We start from the raw sequence: 13,510 nt of genomic DNA, 5'->3' as shown, positions 1-13,510 counted from the left end.
GTGCAGAACTGAGCTTGCATTTCTTTGACATGAATAGGACACGTATTTCAGCATTATTAGGTCTATAGCCTATTTAGTTATTTCGAAACAATGCAATTTCTCGCAATGTTACTGTTTATACGCATGGTTATAATTATTTTATTTAGCTGTAATTCAAAAGATGTTGCATAAATGAAATTCTCAGTAAAGGAAATTTGATTTCTAATTAATTTGTATGAAATATAGTTTATTTTTTCATTTTTAATTTTAATTATTGCTTTTAAACGTACACTCTCCTGGCTTGAAATACATGTATTTACAATTTTATAAATTAGTACTAATAAATACTGGTAAAATAGGAATAGTAATTAGAATTGGACTTCTATGTAGCCTAAAGGAACATTTGAGTTTTTGTACCACTGTAGAAAAAAATCATAAAAATTTCATTCCTATCCATATAATGTGTAAAACTTACAATATCACAATATTTCATTGTTCAATTCAGTGCAGTCTTATACATCACATTATATTGTACATGTTTATTGTATTCAGAACCCTTGTGGTCACTCAGATTCTTTGAGCTGATGTCTGTAATTTATAAATGTATTATATAAACATTTTCTGAAAATTTCATCACTTAGACAAGTAAAGTAACTTGTAGCTTCAGAGTAATGTGCGCCTTGATATCGCAAATCCATCATCTAGAAAATTGCAATTAGAGATTCACACACTGTTTAGACTGATATGTCCTAATGTTCCCCATAACCATAAGTATAATCTTCTTCCTCGTGCCTTTTTGTTGAGATCTTCTTTTTTCTGGCTTCTTTGTCCATACTAGACACTGATAATTCTGCCTTGACGATTCTCTATCGACCCATTTTTGTTGTAAAGTGGTTAATAAACTACAGATATCACTGAAAGGAGAGCGTGGCACTTCGATGCAACAGTGCCCTTGGTTAATACCCTAAGGATGAAACCTTACCATTTTTCCCCCATTATTACATAAGCTAGTGGATTATGGTGATTTTCGAGTTTGCAGGTTGAATTTTCTTTCGCCAACTTCGTTTCGAGTTTCGGTACTAGAAATAGTATAACTGGTAGTGGTTTTGTAACTCTTATGTTGGCAGCAGTGACACAAGTTGTCGGTAGTTTAAATTCTGAAAATTCAAATTGTTCTAGATTTCTGAGCCCATTACTGGAAGCTAGTGAAATTTGAACATAGTACTAATTAATATTTGAGGTGAAAAATTCGCTCCGGCGCCGGGGATCGAACACGGGTCCTTGGTTCGACGTACCAAGCTCTCTAGCCACTGAGCTACGTCGAATTCAATCCACAGCACCGGATCGAATCTTCTTCCTTCAGTGTTTCCCTTTGTGACCTGACTCCAAGTTAATGTTGACGTATATGTTCAGTGTTAACTGCCATTATACTAGGAGCGCACTCAGTTCAGTGACGTCAACATATATGCCTAACTTGGAGTCAGGCCACAAAGGGAAACACTGAAGGAAGAAGATTCGAGCCGGTGCTGTGGATTGAATTCGGTGTAGCTCAGTGGCTAGAGCGCTTGGTACGTAGAACCAAGGACCCGTGTTCGATCCCCGGCGCCAGAGCGAATTTTTCACCTCAAATATTAATTGTCATCATTACAGAGATTATTCTGTAGGACAAATTAATAAATCTATAATATTCTCATAGCTAGCAGTGCATCATAACTGCGGAATCCCGGCCAAATAAGTCACTCAACTGAGTGCGCTCCTAGTATAATGGCAGTTAACACTGAACACATACGTCAACATATATGCCTAACTTGGAGTCAGGCCACAAAGGGAAACACTGAAGGAAGAAGATTCGATCCGGTGCTGTGGATTGAATTCGGCGTAGCTCAGTGGCTGGAGCGCTTGGTACGTAGAACCAAGGACCCGTGTTCGATCCCCGACGCCGGAGCGAATTTTTCACCTGAAATATTAATTGTCAACATTACAGAGATTATTCTGTAGGACAAATTAATAAATCTATAATATAGTACTAATTAGTTAATATCAGTATTAATATTAATATATAATAGTTGTTGCATGTGTTGCTTTGTGTTGTGGTTACAATTTCAATATTAGAGTCAGGTAGGCTAAGTGTAAATAAATATAACATATTTCGTGTGATACATGCCCTTGGTTAATCGATGAAAATACTATTTCACATTTTAATTAATTTCTTTCGTGTTTAGACTTTTATTACAATAATGGAGTAAATATTCTAAAGCATACATTTCAAAGTGGCATTAGTTTTCGAAATTCATAGTAATCATTTCACATTTTTAGGTTAGGTCTCGCGAATCGTAAACTGTTTAATCAAATCAATGAATTTCGTGTTGTCAGACAAAGTACATTTTAATATTAGATCATAGGCTACACTAATCTACTAACTGCTAACATAATGTGCGAGAGGTCCAGAAGAAAAATATACTCTTTCACAAATTATTGAATCTTTTAGAAAACACTTCCCCAACATAAAGATGAGATGTGGTAAATAAGCAAGACATCATTATTGTTAACACTATAGACTACTACTATTATTATTATTATTATTATTATTATTATTATTATTATTATAGTACAGGGCATTGTATGATTTTATCCTCTTTTGGTGATATCTAGTATTAGTTGGCAACACTGAAGAGACGGCCAAATTAGTTTTTTAGGAATTACTCTTACGTGATCCTCAGTATAGAGCAGTTGCAGGTACAAAATTTGTACATTGTGTACAGAAAATAAGAAAGATTCAGAAAGATCCCTTCTTAACATTAAATTATACGGATATGGAGTTCCGAACCCCTTTTTAATAGTTTTATGTGTGTTTGAAAAGAATGTCCTTGTTTGATTCCTCTAACAACTTCCAGTGTTCAAACACCTCTGAAATGAGTCGGTTTATTGTGAATCAGACATATGCTGCTTCTAACCCAGAATCGAACCTGAATGCGCTGAATTTTGCAGTTATAATCTCTATCGTGACGACGGGGATTAGAAACCGTATTATGCACTGTAATAGCCTTATACATGCTCTTATTACATTCCCACTGTGTATGTAATTTATTTCAGTTCGCAGACGAACACCCAAAGGAAACTGAAGAGCTATGGGCTACACTGTGTTCCTGCTGGCCAAACAATTTGAAAGTTATCATCCGGTACCTGCTCATCATTTCGGGAATGGCTCCGCAAGAGCTCCTGCCCTACGTAAGTATTTTTGAACACAGTTTCATTTTATTACATTCCCACAACAATTAATTAACATTGGCGCTTGCATATTTGAATTTTTCTAATTTTAACACATGCTTCAATTATAGCGAAAGTTTCGGGATTCACAAAATACATCGTAAGTTTCTTAGACTGTGAAGAAGCCGTGAAATTCTATGTAAATGTGTGTGTGTTTTCAAGAAAGAAGGGAATGTACAGAATGTGGCGTAGACCACGATATATTCACGTTATTGAATTTTTCTCTCCCAAATGAATTCGCCTTCCCCACCCTTCTGTGAATATCATCCCTCTAGGACAATTCGGCGGGTGTTGAAATAAAATTGGTTTCATTACTTGCTGTGAATTTAATATGTGATTGTTTACTGTGTGAGTGCACATAACAAGAGTCATGTCACGTGCATTGCTTTCAGGGACATTTCGTTTGTCATATGACATTCCTGTATTGTCGGTGCCCTGTTGTTTCTGCGAATTCATTAAAGGTCAAATTCATTTTTAAGACATTATTCGGTGGGACTTTACTATTGTTTCTCATTTCTCGGCTCCCTTCTACACAACGCAAGACTGATCGGTGAGCTTCGGTCGGGCGTTTCCGTGAGAATTCAGAGGTCTAATCTGTAACCTAAGTGTACTGGAAATCCACTCTTTATAGCCTGTCATGTTGGTACTGATTTCTTTAAAGAGTTAGTGCTTGCATGTCTCTATCTTCTCTTGTGACATTAATTTATGCATTGTATGTACCGTGATTATCAGAGGTGTTGTTGGGTTCTGTGCGACGTTGTTTTATCATATTATTTATCTAGGGTTGTCATACGTTGGGCTTTCCCGGACATGCCCTCTTGTTTAGGGTGAAATTTTTCGTCTTGGTGAATTTTTAGATTTTGGTTAATTGTCCGAGTTTTTAGGTTAAGTTTAAAATACGACGTTACTAGTGAAGGGAAATGTCTCAGACGTTACAGTTAAGTAACGCTTTAGCCCACTCCACTTTAAATACTCTCGTGAACTTCGCTTTCTCTACTCTGTGACCGCAATATTATCGTTATTTTATTTTTTGTGACGTTTGGCAGGTTGCGTCTTATGTTTAAAACTGTTGCCTTGTCACTAGGTGCCGGCTGCCGCCTTTCATAACGGTTTTTTTTGTTATGCTGTGCATGCTTGTAGTTTGTACAAGAAGAAATGCCGAAAAGAAAGTGTAAATTTTCTGCCGAGTTACAGATGAAGTATCCTTGTTTTCGAAGAGGTAGAGATAATTTCGAAGGTGAATGCATGGTATATAAAGCCGGTACATTTGTTTCAGTGTCGAATAAAGAAGGACTTTACTTGCAAGTACATCTGGATTGTGAAAAACACAAAAGAGCCGTTCGAGGAGAAAGTTCTTCTACAAAATTAAACGACTTCTTTGTAAAAACCTGGCAGCAAATTGGAAGATGAAGCAACCGCAGCAGAAGGAATTTTCGCTTTCCGCACTCTTAAACACTATAATAGTTACAACGTGATGGCGTGCACTTATGGTCTACTGAAGGCGACGTTCTCAGATTCGGATATTGCGAAGAAGTTTTATTGTGGAAAAACGAAGACAGAGGTAATTATGAACTTTGTTTTGGCACCCGATTCTTTGGGAAATATTTTAAAAATCATGGAAGAAAATGAAATGCTTTATTGTGGTGTTTCCGCTGATGGAAGTAACCATGGTTCGATAAAGCTCTTTCCAATAGTTATCCAGTATTTCGGCTGGAAGAATGGTGGTTTGCAGTCCAAAATAATTTAATTGAAAAGTTAACCCAATGAGACAGCAGATATAATATCGTCATATGTGAAGGAAACTCTGGAAAGTAAAGGACTGGTAAAGAAATGCATAGCATTCATAGGTGATAACTGCAACACGATATGTAGAGGGCTACGACGGAATTCAGAAGAAAGAAATGTTTTTGCGAGGGTGAAGAAAGAGTTACTGCTACACAACAAAACTTTAATTGGTGTGGGATGTCCAGCACACATTTGAGTAACTGTGTTCATCAAGCAACAGACACTCTGGATGTTGATGTTGAAAGTATTTTATTCAAGTCAGATATACCAGTACTTTCACATCTATACAGTGCAAACTGAGCAGTTAAAACAGTATTGCGAATTTGTAGACATTGAGTACAAAAAAACTGTATCTCATAGCAAGACAAGGTGGTTGTCATTATTTCCAGGCATCTCTCAACTCATTCACACGAGATGTCGTGCGTCAGTTGGATGAATCACTTGACCGGGACAAGTTACAATCTTCCATCAAATTTCTTCTGGATAAGAATGTCTCCACAGATGATGTGAAGTGCTTTTATCAATTCTGCAACCTTAAGAAATATGTGAATCAACACGGAGATGAGTTCGCTAATCTTCAGGCACATCAGAAGTGGACCAAGTATTTTGAGTCCTCTAACATTGTGTGCCACTCAGAACTTTTGAAGATTGCATAGTTTGTTTTCGCTATTGCACCACATAATACAAACATGGAACGGATTTTCTCTTTCGTGCAAAGTCAGCGAAGCAAAGAAAGTGTTAACTTATCTGTGGAATCTGTGCGAAGTATATTACTAGTTCAGAATAATTATAAGCATCTTCAGAACTATCTTAAGTAATAAGCAATTATTGAACAAAATCAGATCTACAGAGAAATATGCTTGACCCAGTCAGCATCAGAAAGATGGACAAAGTGTATCTCAAAGTGACAGATCATAAGTTGAGATTTTTGTAAGACTATAAGGTACCAAAATATTGGAATTGTGTGTTATTTATATTGTTTTTGTGATTTATAATTATACCTATAGTTATAAAGATTAAATTATAACCAATTCACTTATTTGTATCATTAGTTTGTTATTTATGTTCAAGGAAATTACTACTAGCAATATTTCTCAACTTCAACAGTCTCTCTACATACTAATACATATATCAGTATTGTATTTATTTACTTAAAAAACTTCCTCAAATTAGAGGCTGCCATTAGACAAAGCATACAAAATAATACAAGAACAAAATAGAAGATGGGAGCTAAAAGAGTAAGAAAAAAGGCAAACAAATACACAAACAAACAATGGCAGTTTACAGAAGAAAAAACAAATTTCAAGTAAAGAATCAATGAAAGCTAAGAAGGAAAAAGAAAAATGATAATGGTGCGTCTATGATAGCGACTTGTTTGGAAGCAGGGGTCGATAAAGTGTCCTCGCACAACGAATTGCTTCACTCTTTAGATAAGAATAAACTTATCGGACTAATTTACCGTTAAGGACAATACTATATTCATATTTGCTTAGAAATGTTATCTTTTTGTATTACAATTTATTGCATTGTCATTTCGAAACAAGAATGTTTTCGTATTTAGATACTACTGTAAAGTGTAAGAAAATGTTAAGGATAAAATACGAGTAAGCAAAACAATAACTTATCTATAGTTATTTGTTAGTGTAATACTTATGTAATGTAATGTACTATACAGGGCGTCTGACTCAAAACGTGCATAAATTGTTTTCGGCATCACGCACAAGACGACTAGGAGTGGCACTTTTTGTCGTTGAAATTCTCTAACTCGCACCACTTGTATTTTAGTTTTAATAAAAAAACAACTAAAATAATAAATAGATATAAACGGGTTGACTGATTAATATATTGATTCATACGATGGTTTTCAGTAAAGAAACATTAATTTGTAATACGCTGATCTCTCTGCTAGAGTAATAGGTTTTATGAATATTTCGACTGCCTGTAAGGGTTCGATCCCCGGTACTTCTTTTCGTACTCTTTAATGTCCAATTCCGATAGCAGGTGGTTCTAGTAGAACAATGGTCGTCAGCACTCACTGAAATGAGTGGAGGGTAAGCGGTGCAAGAAAATATGCTCCGTCGTGCAGAAGGGAAAGGTAGAAAGCTTACCCGCTAGTAGCCACGGCTGCATGCTGGTGCTGTAAGAGACCTGTGGGTAAGAGATGCTAGCCCGAGGGTGTACTGTGCTGACGACCCCTATTCTAGAAGGTTCTACGTGGTTAATACTACATTAAAACGGAAATATGTAATCGATGAAACATCTTATGAACCAGCATGTTCCACAGCAGTAGCTATAAAAGCTTGAATCCTGCCTTAGATAATCATTCACGGTTCGAATCTCTAAACCTCGTGACAGCAAAAGTGAATGATAGCGACAGAGGAGTTGAATATAAGATATTGCAGCCAGCAGTATACGTCGACATAGTCCAGCTGCATGCGGGTTGTCATTGATCTCATATGTCGTCGACCATTTGGTATGCCCAACGTTTTTCATGGTCTACCCATGTTGTCACGTTCTAATGGTATAGTCCGGGTCAGCTTACTTGATACCATAAGGGTGAAACCTAACCACTTTTCCATCATTACTGCATATGCTAGTGGATTGTGGTGATTTTCTAGTTTGCAGGTTGAATTTTTTTTGCCAACTTCGTTTCGAATTTCGATACTGACAAATACTACAAATGGTAGTGAATTTGTAACTGGCATGTTGGCAGCTGAGACAAATATCCACAATATTTATCAGTACTGGAGTTCCATGAAATTAAAATTGTACTAGAATTCTGAGGCGGTTACTGGAAGCTAGTGAAATTTGAACATACTAATAATTAATTAATATCAATATTAATATTAATACATACCGGTAATAGTTATTTTATGTGTTGCATTGTGGTTATAATTGAAGACTATAGTCAGGTAAGTTTTCGGAGTTAGTACAAATAATTTCATGTGGTCAAACAAAATAGCTACATTTTTAGGTTAGGTTTCGTGAGCCGTTGTTTGGTCAAATCAATGAATTTCCTATTCCCAGACAAAATACTTGACAAGTTGATCCCTTTCTCATATAGTTTGCCCACGAAAATATGTTACAAATTATTGAATTATTTAGAATAACCTTCCAACATAAAGTACAGTACGGAAAGTAAATTAAGTCATTTAATACGTAGGATCGTGTAATATTTGGTAACAGTTGGCAACACTGACAAGACGGCAATATTTGCTGTTTAGGAACTGTTCTTATGTGACCCTCACTATAGCGTCGCTAGAAGTGACATAGGCTACTCAAAATATAAGTCTAAATCAGGACAGGGGAAGAATTGTCTGAGGGAAGTGGAATAGGGAGAGGATTATAACAAGGATGCCCTTTATCAACTACCCTGTTCAACATTACTTGAAGGATTTAGTGAAAACAGTTTTCACAACATGGGAGGGATGACGGTAGGAGGAAGAGGAATAAAGGGTATAAAATTTGCTGATGATGTGTTGTTAGCAGAAGAGGAGACGATACTAAGGGATATGCTACTGGAGAATGACAGCTGTGAGCAGTAAGCCCATGGGATGAAGATAAATGCATACTGTACTCCAACCACGAGAAAGTATTTGGGGATTGAGACGAAGCGGGGTAATGCTGTGAATGAATGTTAATGTCATAAGATGTCATAAGGTCACACACGTGGGTACTCGCATCTGTATTGGCTAGCTCTCACAGCACAAACAATAGCATTGATACACACACCTATTGATACTACCCTAATTACAAAATTAGATCACTGTTAATTTCCTGGTGTTTTAATCTCTCCATACAGATAATAACATCTGCAGGAGAGCGCATGGTTTTTAAACTGACGTTATAACGGTAATATTATCTATCTACTTCGCTCCAATAGTTGACGCAATAGTAAGCACATTCCTTTCACGGTTGATCTCCTGGTTGGAGAACAGTACAAGTTTGAATACCATGATTATCGGAAGAAAAATTGAGGTAATCGTGCGATTTCGAATGAAGTACTTTTTGTGAAGTGTGATATTGTATGGGTGGGACAGAAACATGGACATTACGACGAACTGAAGAGAAACGATTGGAAGTATTTGAAATATGGATGTCGAGAAAAATGGTGTGTGTGAAATGGACAGATAAAAATAGAAATGAAGCTGTGCTAGAAAGAGCGGGTGAAGAAATGATGTTGCTGTAACTCATCAGGAAGAGGAAGAGGAAAACGAAATGGTTGGGGTCACTAACTAAGGAAATGCTTACTGAAGGGTGAACTGGAGGGAGTGGTGAACGGGAGAAAAGTTTGAGGCAGAAAAAGATATCAGATGAGAGACACCATTAATATAGATATGGATCGTATGCGGAGACTAAGAGGAAGGCGGAAAATATGGAAGGTTGGCTAATGCTGAGTTTGCAGTGAAAGACCTACCCTTGGGGGGAAAAAGCTGTGAATGATTGTGCGTTATGCCACACTGACTTGATGCAATATAACTGCAGAATATTTGTAGCAACGAAGCTTTAGAGCAACAGTGTTGTAATAGTAATATGCGTTACAAGAGCGGTGTGTTGAAGTTTTCATTTTCGAGGAAAAGTTTGAAAAAGCGAAACGTAGTTGAGCTTTTTTAATTTCCGAGAATTGAAAGAAAACATACCGCTCGTGTATCGTACATTATTTTGTGCGAAGATCGTTTATTGCATACCTGAAAGAGGAATTTCTAATTAGGTGCAATGAAATCTCCACCTTGGTTTCTGTTCAATGACGGCATATTTGCAAAACAAAAATATCTGTCTTCAACATTGTTGCTTTAAAATGTTTTCTGTGTTTACTGTACTCCAGCAGGCCGTGATATACGTGTGTCTTCCCCCCCCCCCCCAGTCTATAAATGCGAACTTAAAACAAACTGTAAGGTTATGTAATGATTTAGAGTTTACTTAATTTTTGCAAATATTTAAAAACAATAATCAACAGTGCAATTTAGGTGAAATTGCAGTGGTAAGTTTCCAATTTATAATTATTACTATATTGAACGTCTCTAAAAATAATATGTTAAAAGCCTAAAGCAGTAAAATCAATATGTCACTTAAGCGGCAAGAAGAGGGAAATTGTTGTGTGTGTTAGGTTGGGAATACTGAATGTGGAATTTTAGATTTCCCGCGGATTGGTTTTGTGCGGAAACCAAGCAAATACTCATGATCTCGCACAAAAAATAATTTTGAAATTACAGTCTTTCTCAGTAGTGTATAAGTGTAACTCCCAAGCTTCACATAGGTGCATGTCTCATTAAGACTGTTTTTCCATATACGATTTTCCCTTCTGAGTGCCGTAAATAACTTAGATGTTTAATTGCAATTCTGCATTGCGCTTCTGTAGTACACTTAACTCCTTTGGGTGTGTTTAATGAGTTTTATTTTTAGAAAACATGAATTATCGGTACACTCGACGCCTTCGCCCTTGACTTGATTGCTTCCCCATGCCGCGACCGATTGATTGGATTGAACTGCTATGTATATTGAAATGATTTGTTCGTCTCTTCGTGCTGTTTCATTTAAGGACAATCATCCTGTAGTAGGGTTGTTCATGAATGTATCGTTCAATTCCAAGCTATGAGGTCTTTTCCTCTTTCAGCGAAATTTAATAACAGCCCGGCATGCTAATATTTGTTTGAAACAAGCAACTGTACTATACCAACACTGCCCTATTGTCTTCCGAACATTTACCAAACATGTACACTTTGTTCCATAAATCATGCATACATTTATTGTCGGAGTCGATATGAATTATTTCAGAGTGCAAGGGATCGAATTCACTGTCCCATAGAGCTAAATGCATTTTTTTTTAATGTGACGCATTTCAAATAACTTAGTATTATTTATTTATAAAGGTTTACTTACTGCAATTACGTATTATTTATTAGTTACATGAAAGGGTCAGAATGATGTAATCCTAAGCGACGAAGACAGAATTTCACAGGAGAGCGATTATAATTATAGAGTCCAATGCTAGTAGGTCCGGTATCATAATTTTATTTCTTGAGAGTATATTTCTGTTATTTGTTGAGTAAATGTTATAAATATTATACTAGTAGCTTTCCCATATGCGTAACAAATGAACTCACAAAAAGAAAACTAATTTTGTTAGGAGAGAGTCGGGTAGTATCGGACATCGGGTAGTATCGGACAGTGCGTTTCTTTCATCTACCACCGTATGGTAGTACCTGAATGACATGGTTACGTTTCTCTATGCGACATCACAGAAACGTAACCATGTCAATCAGGTACTATCATCGTGTGGTAGATGAAAGAAACTCACTGTCCGATACTACCCGACTCTCCCCTAAAACCCTGGCTTTTGACTTCATATATTTATTGGTATATCAGACGCTTAAGACGGTGTTCCCCTCTTAATATTATGGGTATGTGTAGAAAGTGCTAATATCAATGATTCAAGCAATTAAATTTTTATACCAGATTATGTATGCTGGTGTATCATTTGGTAGTAAAATCTCTCCAATTCTTAAATTCACAGGATTGCCATAAAGTTGCTGTGTTCCTTCCATTTTTTCAATATTTACGAGTCGTATTTGAATGAAACATGAAAATAGTAGAATAAAAATTGTGGCATGAGAATACTAATGAAGGAGGAACCCTGTGTACACTACACTTTGCAGTTGGCCAGGTATCAATTGCTCAAAATAAAGACGACTTGACATATGACTCGTGAACTCATCGATTAGTATGAAAATTTAGGTCTAAGTAGATCTATTAATATGTCAAAAGCTAAATATGTGGGTAAAGGAAATCAAGATTTTGGACATATAAAACTAGAAGTAATCTTATTGAACTGATAGTTACAATACAAGGTGGACCAGAAAAATTGGCGATTTTAAACCTCGGCATTTTCCGTCGAAGCTCGGTTGGGTTCGGCTGCGAATTTTCTCGTTGCGTTTAGGAGTGTATTGTATTGTATTGTATTGTATTGTATTTATTAACATTCCATGCTATTCACACATGCTTACAGCTAGAATATGGAACAAGTCAAAAAACTTAATACTACTATAAAATCTTAATCTATAGTCACAGTCTAGATGAAATATATACAGAAGAGATTTACAATATAGTCTACTAGTACAACACAAAGTTTTAGTATCAATTTCATGAAGTGTTATTGAATGTCATGAATTTACCTACAGAATAGAAGGCGTGAGAAATTAGGTACTTCTTTAATTTGACCCTAAATAATTTTATGTTTTGAGTTTCATTTTTTATATCGATAGGGAGGCTATTAAAAATGTTTACTGCCATATAGCGCACTCCTTTTTGATACCACGATAGACTTGCCGATGGAGTATGAAATTCATTTTTTGACGTGTATTTATGCTATGAACTGTTGAATTAGTTACAAAGTTTTCATGCTTACATACGAGGAAGATTATTAATGAAAAGATATACTGACAAGCCATGGGCATTATTTGTAGTTTTTTTAAAATAGTCCTACACGATTCCCTAGATTTGGCACTTACTATTATTCTAATTACTCTTTTTTGTAATAGAAATATATTGTTACTATCTGTGGAATTTCCCCAGAATATTATTCCAAAACTCATTACCGAGTGGAAGTATGCAAAGTATATTGTTTTTAAGGTATTGATATTTACTATCTTTTGCATAGATCTAATAGCAAAACAAGCTGAATTTAGTTTGGGGGTAATTTATTTAATATGATTTTTCCAATTTAACACATTATCGATTTTTAAGCCAAGCATTAAGTCAGGATAGGGAATTGAAGTGGTGCACAACGTGCGTATGCCATCGAAGATTATTTTAAAAAGTGGCGATTATGTTGTGACTACAGAGCGCTTATTTTGGCAGTGTTACAATATTCGTCGTAATGATTCAGTGCCACTTGCATATCAGAGTAATGCACGGTATCCCACAGCTCAGCACTGCCAGTCCGCACTCGTCAGCAGACCAGCTCACCCAAGATCAACACTGCTTGAGGCGGCCGCTTCCTAGCCCCTCGCACTGGGCTTCTAAGCCCACCGTAGCCCACCGCACTGCTCAGCACTGCACTGACATCAACCCACCAGTTGGTTGCATTCTACTGCTTTTCAGCTGCGCGCATTGGTTGTGCTTTCGCTAGGCGTGTGGCATGAGCACATAGTTCCCTGCTTACCGAATAACATACAAAATTAAATTATTTTCCACTGCTGTCGAACACAGATTTAAAAACTGTCCCAATGGTACTTTTTTAATTTCCATCCGACTCTGTTGTTTTAAACTCTCTAGCAGCAATTTTATCCTTCACTACTTTTTCTCTAGAGAGATTGTATTTTAGAATGTGTGCTTCCACGGCTGGTGTCTGTGATGAAGGTTTTCCGGATTGAGACATCTCAGCCCGGAAAACATTCATCACAGAGATTGTATTTTCTTTGCGATGCACAATTATTTGAACTCATTTTGAAAAACAAAAATAAAAAACTAAAACGTTTGA

General features: G+C 36.4%; 2 protein-coding genes across 8 annotated transcripts in view; one reads left to right on the top strand and one right to left on the bottom strand.

Annotated features, from left to right (window-relative positions):
• Positions 1 to 13,510, bottom strand: part of LOC138691641 (uncharacterized) — a 315,534-nt gene that overhangs the window by 65,450 nt on the left and 236,574 nt on the right. The window lies entirely within an intron of this gene.
• fry (Protein furry) overlaps positions 1 to 13,510 on the top strand; it is a 719,047-nt gene that overhangs the window by 562,252 nt on the left and 143,285 nt on the right. For all 7 annotated transcript variants that reach the window (XM_069813811.1, XM_069813807.1, XM_069813810.1 and 4 more), the window contains one exon: positions 3,073 to 3,207. In XM_069813811.1, coding sequence (XP_069669912.1) covers positions 3,073 to 3,207 — 135 coding nt within the window. The remainder of the gene's footprint in view (positions 1 to 3,072; positions 3,208 to 13,510) is intronic.

This window comes from Periplaneta americana, chromosome 16 (genome assembly GCF_040183065.1).
Source record: "Periplaneta americana isolate PAMFEO1 chromosome 16, P.americana_PAMFEO1_priV1, whole genome shotgun sequence".
Lineage (NCBI taxonomy): Eukaryota > Metazoa > Arthropoda > Insecta > Blattodea > Blattidae > Periplaneta > Periplaneta americana.
This window is presented reverse-complemented; position numbering and strand designations above follow the sequence as displayed.